Source organism: Phasianus colchicus, chromosome 17 (assembly GCF_987193195.1).
Source record: "Phasianus colchicus chromosome 17, bPhaCol1.hap1.1, whole genome shotgun sequence".
In the NCBI taxonomy this organism is placed as follows: Eukaryota; Metazoa; Chordata; class Aves; order Galliformes; family Phasianidae; genus Phasianus; species Phasianus colchicus.
Window position 1 is genome coordinate 10,413,841 of NC_143452.1, and position 15,092 is coordinate 10,428,932.

The 15,092-nt window shown below is 45.7% G+C and overlaps 2 protein-coding genes across 3 annotated transcripts; both read left to right on the top strand.

The window, feature by feature from the left end:
* Positions 1–4: 4 nt before the first annotated feature.
* On the top strand, positions 5–4,841 carry POFUT1 (protein O-fucosyltransferase 1). The gene is made up of 7 exons (XM_031588649.2): positions 5–174; positions 254–375; positions 477–659; positions 1,247–1,359; positions 1,998–2,190; positions 2,462–2,704; positions 3,287–4,841. Exons 1-7 carry the CDS (start codon positions 75–77, stop codon positions 3,473–3,475), a joined length of 1,143 nt encoding a protein of 380 aa, XP_031444509.1. The 5' UTR covers positions 5–74; the 3' UTR covers positions 3,476–4,841.
* Positions 4,842–4,953: 112 nt separating this feature from the next.
* Positions 4,954–15,002, top strand: KIF3B (kinesin family member 3B). Of its 2 annotated transcripts, none has more exons than XM_031588616.2 (9): positions 4,954–5,040; positions 6,659–8,097; positions 8,679–8,780; positions 9,447–9,569; positions 9,681–9,799; positions 10,025–10,138; positions 10,758–10,863; positions 11,066–11,244; positions 11,493–15,001. In XM_031588616.2, the coding sequence occupies exons 2-9, from the start codon at positions 6,715–6,717 to the stop codon at positions 11,584–11,586; spliced, it is 2,220 nt and encodes a 739-aa protein (XP_031444476.1). In that variant the 5' UTR covers positions 4,954–5,040; positions 6,659–6,714; the 3' UTR covers positions 11,587–15,001. The 2 variants fall into 2 exon arrangements, with proteins under 2 accessions (XP_031444476.1, XP_090008232.1); XM_090152106.1 differs by lacking the exon at positions 4,954–5,040 and adding an exon at positions 5,062–5,290 and having other exon boundaries at positions 11,493–15,002.
* Positions 15,003–15,092: the final 90 nt, after the last annotated feature.

Sequence of the window (15,092 nt, forward strand, 5' to 3'; positions counted from 1 at the left end):
TTCCGGTTAGAGCGGCCGGGACGGGGCGCGTGGGGCATGCCGGGACGGGGCGCCATTCCGCCGCCGCCGCCGCCATGGTTCCGCTGGCCGGTGCCGCTCTCCTCCTTGCGACGGTAACGGTGGCGGCGGGCGGCTGGGATGCAGCCGGCTACCTGCTGTACTGCCCCTGCATGGGTGAGGCCCTCCCGCCAACGCTGGGCCCGGTGCCGGGGTCCCGGCGGAGGCTGAGGCCCGCTCTCCCCTCTTCCCGCAGGCCGCTTCGGGAACCAGGCCGAGCACTTCCTGGGCGCCCTGGCCTTCGCCCGAGCCCTCAACCGCACCCTGGCCGTGCCGCCCTGGATCGAGTACCGGCACCACCGCCCGCCCTACACCAACGTGAGCCGGGGACGGGGAGTGGGGGGCGGGCAGAGCCGGGGAGAGCCGCGGGGTTGGGGGGGGATCCCGGGTCCCCGAGTGAAGCTGTCCCTGCCTCGCAGCTGCACGTTCCCTACGAGGAGTACTTCAAGCTGGAGCCCCTCATGCAGTACCACCGCGTGCTCAGCTTGGAGCAGTTCATGGAGCAGCTGGCACCACAGCACTGGCCTCCCGGCAGGAGAGTGGCATATTGCTTTGAGGCTGCGGCACAGAGGAGTGCTGACAAAAGCACCTGTCCCATGAAGGTGAGGTTCTCCTGCACCCCCAGAGCCTGTCTGGATCTTGCAGGCCTTTAAAAGGAGCAGTTGCTTCCTGCTGCTTGCCATTCATTTGCAAACCTGAGAGCTGTCAATCCTAAATCGCTCTGTGTGCATTCCTTTCACTGTGTGCCCAGTTGCACCTTCCTGCCTTTCTTTGTCAGCAAATGCATGGGGTTCATGAAGGCTGTAAGTGTGAGTTATGTTGCTTCTGAGTTTTTGTGACTGCAGGGTGAACAAATTTAGAACAAAAAAGGCTTTTTTTCTGGTCCTTGCTTGTTCCCATATGTGGCGTAGTTGTTCAAGTATAAGTTGTAAAGCTGTCTCTTTAAAAGCAAGTTTGTGAATGGTGGTGCTCTTTTTCTTTTCTATTTCCTTTGCCTTACTTCTCCGTTAGTTTTATTTAATGTTTCACTTTCTTCCCGTGGAGCTGATATGGGCACACATATGGGCTGTTATATCAGTTTGTGTTCTTCCAGTAACAGAGAAATAACTTGACTTTGCAGCTCAGGATCTTGTTAGATCTGTCTTTCAGCCATGTGTGTACTGAGCAAATGCTTCTCTCTCCTTTGCAGGATGGAAATCCATTTGGTCCATTCTGGGATCAGTTCAAAGTGGATTTTGATAAGTCTGAGCTCTTCAAGGGGATCTCCTTCAGTTCTGCATACAGGGACCATTGGCTCCAAAGGTAGCATGAAGCTGGAGAAGTGTGGGCTTTTAGAATCACTCAGGAAAACAGTTCCTCTAGTCACTTTGTAGAACCATCGTAATTTGAGGAGGAGATTGAAGTGATTACATAGCAATATAATAAAAGCATTAGTACTTTTTTTTTTCATTAATTGTTTGTTGAGTAGGCTCTTCCTGTGGGCATTAAATATGAACTCCTTTGGGCTGATCGATTTCTGAGCCATGCTGATCATGAACTATTTTGCTGCTTGCTTTATGTTTACAGAGTCACAAGTGGCTTTAGCCGTATCAGTATGTTTGGGTGACATAATTGCTATAGCCTGGGATGAAGACATAAGCTAGGTTATAACTCATTGCTTCATGTATCAGATTGCTGTCCTTTTATCTGTCAAATAGCACTATTTCATTTGTTACCAGGTATGAGGTAAAAGGTGGTAATGGAGTTTTGTGTCAGTGTTCTGTTCCCGTAGCAAAATGATTAGGATTTATCTTGTGTAAATTTGGTATAAGAGATACTGTATATCTCAGGGTGTTCACAGTTTCCATTCCAACCTTCACAAACTCACTGACAGTGCTCTTTGTGCCTAATGATGCATGCAGAATTGCTATATTCCTGTACTTCTGTGTGTTTCCCCTTAGGTTTCCACCATCTGAGCACCCTGTACTTGCTTTACCTGGAGCTCCAGCCCAGTTTCCAGTCTTAGAGGAGCACCGACCCCTCCACAAGTACATGGTGTGGTCTGATGAAATGGTGAAGAAAGGAGAAGCCTACATTCATTCTCTGCTGGTTAGGCCCTATGTAGGAATTCACCTGAGGATCGGCTCAGATTGGGTATGGTTCCTCTGTAAGGCTTGTTGCTGTAACCCATGGAATTGCAGTAGATGGGGGTAACTAACATTCAGCAGAAAAAAACTTGGAATAGGAACTGCCCTTCTGAAGCCTGATTGTATTTACATTCAGCAGCTCACAGTGTTTGAGTGCTGGAAATGCTGCTGGGATTCCTCCTTCAGACAGATTGTAATTCCTGCTGGCAGTGGTGAGGGACTTGGTAGTGTTTTATTGTGCTGTTTTCATTCTAACATATTTTCTCTTTTTCCAACAGAAAAATGCTTGTAACATGTTAAAGGATGGGACGGCTGGGTCTCACTTCATGGCTTCACCTCAGTGTGTGGGCTATGACCGCAGCACTGCTGTGCCCCTTACCATGGACATGTGCCTGCCAGACCTCAAAGAGATTAAGCGTGCTCTCAAAGTCTGGGTGAAAAAGACAGAAGCCAAATCTGTTTATATTGCCACTGATTCTGAGCCCTACACAAAGGAAATACAGCAGTTCTTCCAAGGAAAGGTAAGTCTTCCAAAAACCTGGTTCAGCAAAAGTGCTTCAGTAAAAACTGTCCTCAGATTCTGGTGTGTTACTCCCACAGACAGCAGATACAGTTGTGAAATAGATCTCCAGGGAAATCAGGTTTAATTTCAGCAGATAATCTAAGGTATCAAAGTAACCTGTTGTTGAAATACGATTCAAACTGCCTACTGAGTGAGTGGAAAGATTGGGCAGAGGTTGGCACGCTGGTTTTTCTTTCAGAAGCTGAGGGGCAAAGTGTCCCTGAAGCATTTGGAACCTTGTGCTAAAATGAACACCAGTAACTAGCCTCTCTAAGGACCTCAGCCTGTCTTCAAACTTTCTGGACTCCGTTTTAATTCTGTAGATTATAAGGGAGAAATGCAAGATGTGATGATCCACATTTATGTCTAGGTGATCTTTCAAAAATGATTTGACCTTTGTCTACTCATAGATGAATTATAGGGCAACTTAGGGCAGAATCCACTCTGTATTGTATATTCCCGTTTCTCGTATGATGTGAAGACATTTGGACAGTAATAATAGATGTTTAGATTCATTTACTTTCCTTCTTTTTCTCCACAGATCAAAGTTGTAAGCTTGCAGCCAGAGGTGGCTCAGATCGACTTGTATATTCTTGGCCAATCTGATCACTTCATTGGGAACTGTGTCTCTTCATTTACTGCATTTGTAAAAAGAGAGCGCGATGTGCATGGAAAACCCTCTTCATTTTTTGGCATGGACCACCCTCCAAGGTTACGAGACGAATTCTGAACAAAAGAGGAGCAGGCTTGATAGTTCTCAGGGCTCTGAGCCTGGTGCTTCGCTGTGGGACCATGCTGGTGTTGACCACTCTGTGCAGAGCATGCTGCCTGGTTGTGGCAGAGATGTTTCCAACCCTTGGATACTTTGCACAGTCACTCTTCTGTCTGACTTCACTTCTGTGATACCAGACAGAAAAGAAATTTGAAATCGTGTAGTTTATTGGAAACTGTATACTATATGTAGTTATATAGCTCTCCATCCTCTTTTGGGGGGGTTTGCTAACAATTATGAAGAAGCTGCTCAAATTTCTTCTTTTTTTTTTTCTTCCTCATTATTAATTTTATCTGGAAATATCATTAAGCTTCTTATTGTCCAAAACTGATCATAAGTTTCTTTTCAAGTGCAAAGTATATTCAGGAATATTGTGGTCCCTGAATAGGAGTGCAAGATGAAGCTTAGGATTGGAAATTGTAAGGTCTGGATTTTATTGAGTGCCATTGCCTTACTGGACCCACATCACCTCAGTGCCTCTTTTTCCATCCCCTGTAAAGAGATTTAATCCCCACTTAAGCAGTGCCGTGAGAAGGAGCATTTGTGGGGCACGGTGATCTCAGTGGTGCTGGAGAAGTGTGGTGGAGGTGTGTTTACATGTGGAAGTTGTCCTTTCATTGGACACAGATGGGTAATCTCTTAGCCAGGCAGAGTTTGGAGACGTAGGGCTTCGTAGCTGTTGGTCGATGGTGGAGGTCTGTGATAGAAGTGTAACTGTTTTTAGGTCAAAACATCTGAAGTAGCTGTCATGTGGATTGGTGTTAACTCATCCTTAGGTCTTTGATAGTGGTTTGGGGGTTTTATTATTATTATTTTTTTCTTTATTTTTTGTACTTTGTGAAAACAGTCTCTCTGACAGCAGAATTCCTGCCTGTAGGGTTTGCTCCCAGCATGGCTAGCTGGGAACAGACAGCAACAAGAACATTTGGGTGATGAGAGGAAATCCGTTTGGTGCAGTTTGTGTGTGGCAAATCCCAATTTGGCCAGCATCTTTTCTTCACCCCATCCTTTGGCTGGTGCTCTGCAGCACCCAGGGCTCGGCTTCAGCTCCGTGTCTGCTGGCCCTCCTGCCTGTGCCTCTGCACTGCTGGGCTCACAGAGGAGCCCGGGCCAGGCGGGGAAAGGCCTGAGTGCAGAAAGGCCCGAGTGCTGCGGGGGCACTGAGGTGCTCCTTCCCTCCGTCTGGAGAGCCGCGGGAATGGTGTTTTTTTTAACAAATGTGTTATTTTTTTAATAATAATAAAATCGGTTTTGTATTCACTCGCTGGCACTGATATTTCTTTCTCCCCAACCCTTCCCCCTTCCCATCCCCGCACGCCTCAGAGCTGTGGCGGCGGGCGGCGCGCGCTCCCGCCAACCCTTTGTGGCGGCGCCGCTGGGCGGGAGCGCGTTGCTAAGGAAGTGCGCGAGGGGCGGGGGCGCGCGTTGCTAAGGAAGTGCGCGGGGGGCGGTGGCCGCTCCCACCCCTCCACTTCCGGTGCCGCGGGAGGAGGCGGCCGCGGGGCTCCATGGTGACGGCGCAGGTGAGTGCGGGCCGGGCCGGCGGGTCGAGGTGTCCCCGTAGGGCCGGGACTGAGCGCGAACGGCGAGCAGCGGGCGGAGGGCCGGCGCTGACAGCGGGAGCGAAGCGGTCCGGACTGGGCTCCTGTGCTTAGAACAGAGCAGAGAAGGACCGAAGGACAAAAGCGGCCGGGCCGGGATGTGTCAGCTCCGACATCGGGGAGATTTGAGCCGTGAGAGAGCGGTGCTGGATTTGGGGGTGCCTGCAGTGAGGTGAAGAGGGTCTTCCTGAGGGGAGCTGAGGGTCCGAGCAGCGAGGCCGCGGACCGGGATGCCCGCCGTGCTCTCAGCCCCGCTGCCGGCCGGGCCCGGTACCGAGCGCTGCTGCTGGCCGGTTTGCCGCTTCCCTCACACGCAGCCCTTCCTTGTGAGAAACCGCACGGAATCACAGCGCTTGTAAGGGACCTCTGGAGATCGGCTGGTCCGACCCCAAAAGGCTGCGTGTTTGTTAGGAGCGATCCCTACTGTGAAAAGCAGTGATGTGCTGGTGCAGCTGCTCAGGGAGTTTTGGGGTCACTGTCCTTGGAGATGTGGCCCTGAGGGACGTGGGCAGTTGGCACTGTGTGTTGGGGGTCTTGAAGGTCTTCCTTAACAACCGTATGGTTCTAACTGCTCTGCTTAGTTTGTTGCATGCTGTGGTCATTGGGAGTCTGCCTCCAGATGCAGTCGCTACACCCTGAGCTGTACCTGGGCACTCAGGAAGCAGATGAGCCGTGCAGCCAGGGCTGCAGAGAGCTGCCTCACTGTGCCCAAATGGAGCAGTGGAAGTTGTTCTCTTCATTGTTGGTTGGTGTTGGAGAGCAGCTCATTGCGGTGATGTACTCACCTAGCTGGTTTGCTTGACAGTATTTGCAAGCACAATGACTGTACTACATCTGGCTGCCTTAATGATTTGCTTTGTAGTCAGCTTGATTGCAAGGCTGTGTGAAAACTTTGGTGTAAAAATCTGTCTCTCGATTCTTGGAAGAATGTAAAGGTAACACCAGCTTTCCCTGGTGTGGAAACACAACATTCAGGGGATGAAAAATGGGCAGACTATTTAATGATGTTATTTTGAATCCTCGCATCTGCTGTTTGGGACATCTATTGTGCTGTAAGTAGGCTTCTAGCAAACGACTTCACAAGTTTTAATAAATGAAAAAGCTTTTGGGTGGCATTCCAATGCACTACTGTTGCTTCAGAAAAAAATGGGTGTAGGTTTTAAGCCTGTAGTGGCAGGATGGTCCTGATGATGCACCACATCACTTCAGATGTGAATTAATTGCAACAGAAAGGTCTCGTAAAAATGAGAAGTTTTCTTCAGTACTCTGAAGATATAAAAAGAAGTCACTCAGAAAATACCACATTGATATTTTGATAGGTGGGTGAAGAGCTTAAAGCACCTGATTCCCTTTCAAGTTGTATTCCAGGCAGTATGGACAGAGCAACTCTGTACTGGATTTTCAAAGTAGAAGATTTACATCAAAAAGCTAAATGATACCAAAATTCTGCTTGAATAGATGAGTTGAATCTTTGACTACTGGCAAAATTGCCATCTGTAGAAAACTGCCTTTGTTTATTCCTCCTTTGTTTTTGTTTTAGGCTTCTAGCACTGGATCATCTGTCGATCAGATCACGTCAGCCACAGACCTGCTGTCATGTCTAAGTTAAAGAGCTCTGAGTCTGTTCGGGTGGTGGTTCGATGCCGGCCGATGAACAGCAAAGAGAAGTCAGCTTCGTACGAAAAGGTTGTTAATGTGGATGTCAAATTAGGGCAGGTCTCAGTGAAGAATCCACGGGGAACATCTCATGAACTGCCTAAAACTTTCACCTTTGATGCTGTGTACGACTGGAATTCCAAACAGGTTGAACTCTATGATGAGACCTTCAGACCTCTTGTGGACTCTGTTCTGCAAGGTTTCAATGGGACAATCTTTGCTTATGGGCAGACTGGAACAGGGAAAACCTACACGATGGAGGGGGTGCGTGGTGATCCTGAAAAAAGAGGGGTCATCCCCAATTCTTTTGATCACATCTTCACCCACATCTCTAGATCTCAAAATCAGCAGTACCTAGTTAGAGCTTCTTATCTGGAAATATACCAAGAAGAAATCAGAGACTTGTTATCAAAGGATCAATCCAAACGGCTGGAGTTAAAAGAGAGGCCAGACACAGGTGTGTATGTTAAGGATTTGTCTTCCTTCGTTACAAAAAGTGTCAAAGAGATAGAGCATGTCATGAACGTGGGAAACCAGAATCGCTCCGTTGGTGCCACCAACATGAATGAACACAGCTCTCGATCTCACGCCATTTTTGTGATCACTATTGAATGCAGTGAGCTGGGACTTGATGGAGAGAATCACATCCGTGTTGGAAAACTCAACCTGGTAGACCTTGCAGGCAGTGAGCGTCAAGCTAAGACTGGAGCACAGGGGGAAAGGTTAAAGGAAGCTACAAAAATCAATCTCTCTCTTTCAGCTTTGGGCAATGTTATATCTGCCCTAGTAGATGGCAAAAGCACACACATTCCATACCGGGACTCAAAGCTAACTAGGTTACTGCAAGACTCATTAGGTGGCAATGCCAAGACCGTGATGGTGGCCAATATAGGCCCTGCCTCTTACAATGTAGAGGAGACTCTTACGACGCTGAGATATGCCAACCGTGCCAAAAACATCAAGAACAAGCCAAGAGTGAATGAGGATCCTAAGGATGCTCTGCTACGTGAATTCCAGGAAGAAATTGCTCGACTCAAGGCACAGCTGGAAAAGCGGTCTATTGGCAAAAGAAAGAGGAGGGAAAGGAGGAGAGAGGGTGGGGAAGAAGAGGAGGATACTGAGGAGGGTGAGGATGAAGGAGATGACAAAGATGACTATTGGAGAGAGCAACAAGAAAAGCTGGAGATTGAAAAGAAAGCTATTGTTGAGGACCACAGCTTGGTAGCTGAAGAAAAGATGAGACTGCTGAAAGAGAAGGAGAAGAAAATGGAGGACTTGAGGCGAGAGAAGGAAGCAACAGAAATGCTGAGTGCTAAAATCAAGGTAGAATTCTTTGCCATGCTTTCAAACTTCTTACAAGCAATTTATTTAGGCTATGGGGAGAATAGTAGGTTGCTTAATTTGGAAAACTATTTCAAACGGTTTCCAGAATAGTGATTTGTGTTTGATCAGAGGATTTTGTTTAGTTTCCACCATTAATTACATTCTTCAATATTCATGAGTTGTTGCATTGTCCTTATGTGCTGATCTTGTGGAATCTTCAGCAATCTGCACAATAAAACGTGATGATACATCTTATCACAAGCTGTGAAACAAACAATGCTTCATTGTGCAACAGATCATTAACAAGTTTTTCTTTACATGAGAATATGCATTTTAGTTCTTCAGATAGGCCACACTGCAGCAGTTTGTATTTCTAAGTAAGTTATGGCTTCATTAACCCCTGCATTCTGTAGGGATGTTTAGAAATAGCCATTCTCACAGCAGCTGACTTAAAAGAGAATGTTAAGTAAGGGAGGTGCCTCGTGAAGAAGTTGGATAAGCAGAGGAAGTTGGGTTCTGTAGGAAAGACTTGTTAGCTGGTGCCCAGGAGAGAAACTTACAACCTTGTCTTTTTCTTTCAGGCAATGGAAAGCAAACTTCTGGTGGGAGGGAAAAATATTGTGGATCACACAAACGAGCAGCAGAAAATCCTGGAACAGAAACGACAGGAGATTGCAGAACAGGTACAAGCAGCAACGTTAGTTACTTTGTACAAAAAAAAAAAAACACCCCAACCTACCTGCAGAACTTTTATAAATCATTGTATGAGGAGAAAAGGTTAACCCTGGCATTGCTTTAATGGCAATTGTTGATTTCAAAAGAAGGGGCAAGGGCTTGCATCCTATTTGTTGTGTGAAATTTGTAGAGAAGGTTTGTAATATTCTCTTCCAGTTTTTTACATGAAACTTTTATATCCTATCTATGTCTGTAAGTGAAGAAATAATTGGAAGGCCTCAGACTGTGACAGTTCAGCTGTTAACTCAAGAGAATGGGTGCTAATTATGTGTTTATTTTCTTATTATTTCTGTTATGCATTCTTTGTTGGTGATTCTTTGACTAGTATGAATTGATTAAAAAAAATAATAATAAACACAGCATTTCATTACTTTAATTAAAGCTTGAGCACTTATTCACACTATCTGATTCCAGTAGACCATTCAGCAAAATAAAGACAAAGAAGAGCTAATGCTTCTGGTATTTCTAAGGCAAGAGATAGGAAGAATTAGAAGCTAAAGCAAAAGCCCTCGAGCCCAGGGAAGTAAAAACCTCCTGAGTGTTGGATTCGTGCATGTCAGCCTGGAGAGAGCAATGTAATTGTGGTCTCTGATATTGTGCATGACATTCTTCAGAAACGTCGGGAGCGAGAAATCCAGCAGCAGATGGAAAGTCGGGATGAGGAAACACTGGAGCTGAAGGAGACCTATAGTTCTCTTCAGCAAGAGGTGGATATAAAGACCAAGAAACTTAAAAAGGTAAAAAGAACATGACTCCACATCTCCTGGGTTAGAAATAAGATCAGCTTGTGTGTGAGACTGAGAGGAACATTGGCAATTTATGACTTTGGCTCCCATGGTCTGTTCCAGTTATTTTCCAAGCTGCAGGCAGTGAAGGCAGAGATCCATGATCTCCAAGAAGAGCACATCAAGGAGCGCCAGGAACTGGAGCAGACCCAGAATGAGCTTACGAGGGAACTAAAGCTGAAGTAAGTCCCTTCACTTCGTTGCCTGCTGGTATCTGTAACAGAGATTGTTTCTATGGGTGGGGAGTGAAAGGAGGGACCGATTTTGCAGAGCAAAATTTAAACATAAGAAAGCTAAAACATTCCTCCCTTTTCCTGGGCTGTATTAATTCCCAGGGAGAGGACTAGTGGAGAGTCATCAGCTAACTCTGTTTCTTGTGTATTTCCCATTTTTGTGGTTGTATGCAGGCACTTGATTATTGAAAATTTTATTCCTTTGGAAGAAAAGAATAAGATCATGAACAGGTCATTCTTTGATGAAGAGGAAGACCAGTGGAAACTGCATCCCATAACCCGTCTGGAGTGAGTGTACTTCTGATTAAGATCAAATCGTAGGTCATATAAAGCCCTCTAGTTGCCAAAAACAAGGTACTCCAACAGAGAAAATAATGGTTTTAAAACGGCCCTTCAAAGTTCTTATGAATTCTTGCTGTATTATAAAACAAAGTTTTCATTCATCTAAGTAGGTTGAATAAAATAGGAATATACAGTTTGCAAAATTTCTTCTAAGTGAGCCCCAACATTTAAATGTAAAATATATGCAACACTGCATGCACCATTTAATATCGGAAAGCTCTTATCATATTTGTTTTCTGATTTGGTTAAGAAAGCTCTCAAAAATTATTATGTGAGAGCTGTGGATAAATCCTACCTCTTTACAGAGGAAGTTCTGTAAAGTAAATTTAGAATGTTTAAATTTAGAATTATGCAGAAATCCCTTGTTTCGTGCAGGGAACAGATGCAGATGCCAAGGAATAACAATCTTACCTTCTCATCTCTGTCTGTAGGAAGAGCTGTTCTGGGAAATGCAGTCTAGGTAGTTTCTGCTTGCTTGTAATACATTTCCAAAGGTTTTCTGTCATAAACTCCAAGAAGTCTTCATTTTTGGTGTATGATAGACTGAATATGTGTATTTTTCCAGTAACCAGCAAATGATGAAAAGACCAGTGTCTGCTGTAGGATACAAAAGGCCTCTGAGCCAGCATGCCAGGACATCCATGATGATTCGTCCAGAGGCTCGGTACAGGGTAAGCCCAGATGTGGTTACAGCCTTCATACATTCACCTTCCTAATCAGAGAAATGTACATTTCAGAGGATTGTTAGCTCTTCTATAGAATGTACAGAGTGTCTTGCATGCATTTATAAAACCCTGCAGAATAAATTTCTGAGGGAAAAGAAACTATTTGTATGAAAGTGTATAGGCTTTAATTCCACTTGTACTTCCTCAGGCAGAGAATATTGTATTACTGGAACTTGACATGCCCAGCCGAACAACAAGAGACTATGAAGGTCCAGCCATTGCTCCCAAAGTTCAGGCTGCTCTAGAAGCAGCTTTGCAGGATGAAGATGAGATCCAGGTGGATGCTTCAACCTTTGAGAGCACTTCAAATAAAAAACCAAAATCCAGGTGAGTCAAATTTTTAGTAAGAAGACTAGCAGATAGGAGAGTTACAAATACAATTGCTCTCTGTCTACAGTTCTTATCAGTAAAGCTATGGCTAACTTGGCTGTAAAGCAGAGATAGAAAGAAAGGAACATAGGGCAGTAGAGAAAGTTTAAAAGAAAAAAAAAACAGCTTTGGAAGATTAATTTTGACAAGTAACAGGTGACATTGTTGGGGGCTTTTTGTTTATTTTTTCATTTTTACTTCTTCAGGCCTAAAACTGGAAGGAAATCAGGGGGATCCTCTTCAGCAGGCACCCATAGTTCTCAGCTCTACCCACAGTCCCGAGGGCTGGTTCCAAAGTAAAACCAGCAATTCCTCTCCAGGGCGTGAACAGCTTTTGCCTTCTGAGAGCAGAGACAAGTAAAAACCTGCAGAGAGACCTCCCAGCCAGACTCCAACCCCTTTCCCCTGGAAGTGGCCTCTTTGCTGTTTAACTGACTTGTGCCAGTCCAGGTACACTGAGCCACAGGAAGATACGTGTTTGCAATTCAGCATTTGGCCTCTGTAGGAAACAGATTTTAGTTAGGAAATCAGAAATGCATGAGGTACGTTACAGTGTATTAGAAGCAATGGGAAGCATGGGGATCACCTCACAGCGTCACCGTCTCTCCTCCTGCACTAGCCCTTTTGCTGCACTTGGCTTTTTTGTTGGGCAGTAAGAAGAGTTGAAAGTCATCTCAACAGAACCACCGCTCCAGAGCTTCATAGTGAGAATCAAATGAGGTTAAAAAGCAGAGGATCCACCCAAACTTGACTAGGTGCAGTTTTTCCTCTTCCTGCTTGAAAGACTGGCATCATCATTTGGGGTTAAGAAGTTGATCTGAACGGGCAGATTGGCAGCTGTCAGCATGTACTCACCACCAGATAGCTGTGCCTCCCTTTCAAACTGTAGGACAAAAAAGGGACTTCAAAGAATTTTCTTGCTTTCTAGACAGGAAGCAATAGAAATTGAAGTCCTTTACTTGTTTACAAGCATAAGTTTAGCTCCACTAAACTGACCTCCTACAGATTACACCCCTACCAACAAGAACCACCACAAAGAATACATCTGCATTCCAGTGCCAGCTCCACAGCTTGCTTCCTCTTTGTTGCTTCCATCTTTTTCCCTGGCATTTGAAACCAGTATCCACACTGAGTCTTTGAACGGTGGTGTGGTGCATGGCAATTTTCTCAGATCTCCCACTGGTCACAGGAAATGTAGCACTGGCATGGAGCTATCTTCTGAGCAGACTCATAGGGCTGACTCTGCTCTCCCCTGTAAGCTGGGTCGAGGGTAGAGCACCATGACAAGAAGCCGTCTGTGAGTGCACTGTTCTTGTAAGTATGGTCCCTTCCCTTGGTGTCTAAGGAGCTTCAACATACAGTACTCTTTGTGCCTCACCCATTCCATGTTAGAAGCTTTTCCCCTGCAGCTCCCGGACCAGGCAGGGCCCAGTGGGAGTGAAAGCACATATAGCCAAGTCTGGATAATGGAATCTGGTACTAAATCCAGGGGTTGTAGTTTGAAAACAAGGGAGGAAGAACTCCTGCTTTTGATGGTCTCTCTGCAAGCTGCCCTTTGACTTAAGCAGGCTACTGTAAAACTGCAGGCTCGTGTGGCAGGGTTGAGGGAGATGGAGCTGCTATGTTGAAAACAATAGGGTGTCCCTGTCTAGTGTTGCACAGCTCATTCATAAGTTTTAGTTTGTTGTATATTGAGACTTGGGATGTTACATTTTTCTGGTTGCTGTTGGCTGTCATCCTATGAATGTTTTTACCTATTTCCTCTCCTTCACTGATGACTTCCTCCAGACTGACATGTGTGAGTGTCTGAGGACTTGCCTGGTTTTAGAAATGCTCTGATATATGGACTCTACCTTGTGTGCTCGTTACGTATCTGCTGAGTGACTTCACCCAGGCTGGAGAACTCCATTATATCTGACCCCCATGAGCAGAAGGAACTGAACACTCAGCACAGCTCACCTCTGCATCTTGCGGGCATGGTGCCTCGGTGAGCCAGCTGCCCGGGTGGGCATGGTTAAACTCTAAGTCAGCTGCTTTGATTCGTGGAGTGCTTTTCTGGATCACAAGATTAATATATATATATACACGCACATATATATATATTTTAGTTTTGGTGGAGGAAAGATGAGTTTGCCTGTAACTGAGAGAGCAGTCATCTGACAAATTTCTTTCAACTAGAACGTGGAAACCTGGCATAATCTTCCTTTTTATAAAGCAGTGTTTATGTACAGAGAGCCTTTTAATTAGCTCTTGTTGCATAATATAATGTCACCTTCTCTTCCCTCTCCTCCGTCTTTCTCTCTAGCACATAATCTTCTGTACTTTGACATTTTAAAAGATGATTGTATGCTGTAAATGCTCAGAGAACTGAAATGAAACAAGGGGGTTTTACAACCTGAAAGAGCAACTTAATACATATACATGTATATGTACATTCCTATATGTACACATATGTTTAACGTGAATATGCACACACAGCCACATCTGTGTTTGCACACTCACACCCTTCCTCAGTCACCACAGTTCCATAGGGAATTCTGTGTTAAATTCAAATGCTGGAAACTCCCCTTGTGGCAGGACCAGGATGGTGGAAATTACAGTGCAAACCCAAACTGTTCTCGTTTCAATGTTGACAAGCTAGCTGGTTGATATGTCAGAAAGGCTCTGCTTTTAATTCTGTAGAAATTCATTAGCAAGGTGAAAGAAGTTCAGTAGGATGGAAAAAAAGAATAAAATTGCATATTTAGTCATTGTATTGAAATCAGAGCTGTGGTTAGAGGTTTGGTTAGTGTGCTACGGGCAATCTCAGACTGTTACAGAAGCTTTTAGATTCTCATTTCGATGGACTTACCCATGAGCAGGTACTTGGTGGCACTGATATTAAGGGAAATGCATTGTCTTAAGCTCTACAAAGCATACCGAGCGCTGGGTTGAAGATTTTAATGAACATTCCTGCCAAGCTTGCGTGCCTCTGGGTGTTATCTGAACCATCTGGGCTTCCTGCAGGTTAACTGCCGAAGACAGGAAATCCAGCAGACTCCTGCAAGAGGCCCTGGGACATTGTGCACAGCCACGGCTTTTCTCATAGGGACGTTTTACATCCTTATCCTCGCTCTGATCTGTATAATGGGATCTTTACTTCCAAAACAGCGACGTGCAGCAGAAGTGGCCCTCTGGGTCTGGCAGCGAGCAGCGCTGAGGCGTAAGAGCTCAAACACTTTCTTAAAATCCTTACCACAGATCGAATGCCTTTTTAACAATAGAGGCATGCTGCTCCAATCTTCTCAGGCACATACCTTTGTGACAGCGTTTTAGCTGCATTACACAGATCAGAGCAGGCTTCTGTTCGCTGTAGATGCACTGAGGTTGGGAGACACCTGCAGCCCTGCAGTCCTTTCCCGTGTGACGTCCGGGCTTTAAACCGTTCCGTTCGTGCTGCGTTAAAGCACAGATTGGCGAACGGGAGACCTGCACGAAGCCCAGCGCCAGGCTGAGCTGGGACCCACGCGAGTGCTGCCATAACACGGCGCTGCCCGCCCTCCCCATCCCTTGGCTTTGACGCCGGGGGTCCCGCTGCCCCCCCCCCGCGCCCATCCCCTCCCGGCGATAACTGCCCGTATTTATTTGTATCATCTCTCCTTTTTTTTTTATTATTTTCGTCTAGGAATGTAAAATGACCCCAAAACACAGCGCGTAATAAACTCAATCAGATTTATCGCATCGCAACGCGCCACTTTTCATCCTTCTTTTGTCAGCCGCCTCCGGGCCGCTCCAACTCGCGTTCCACCCAAGCCGTCCTACCGCCC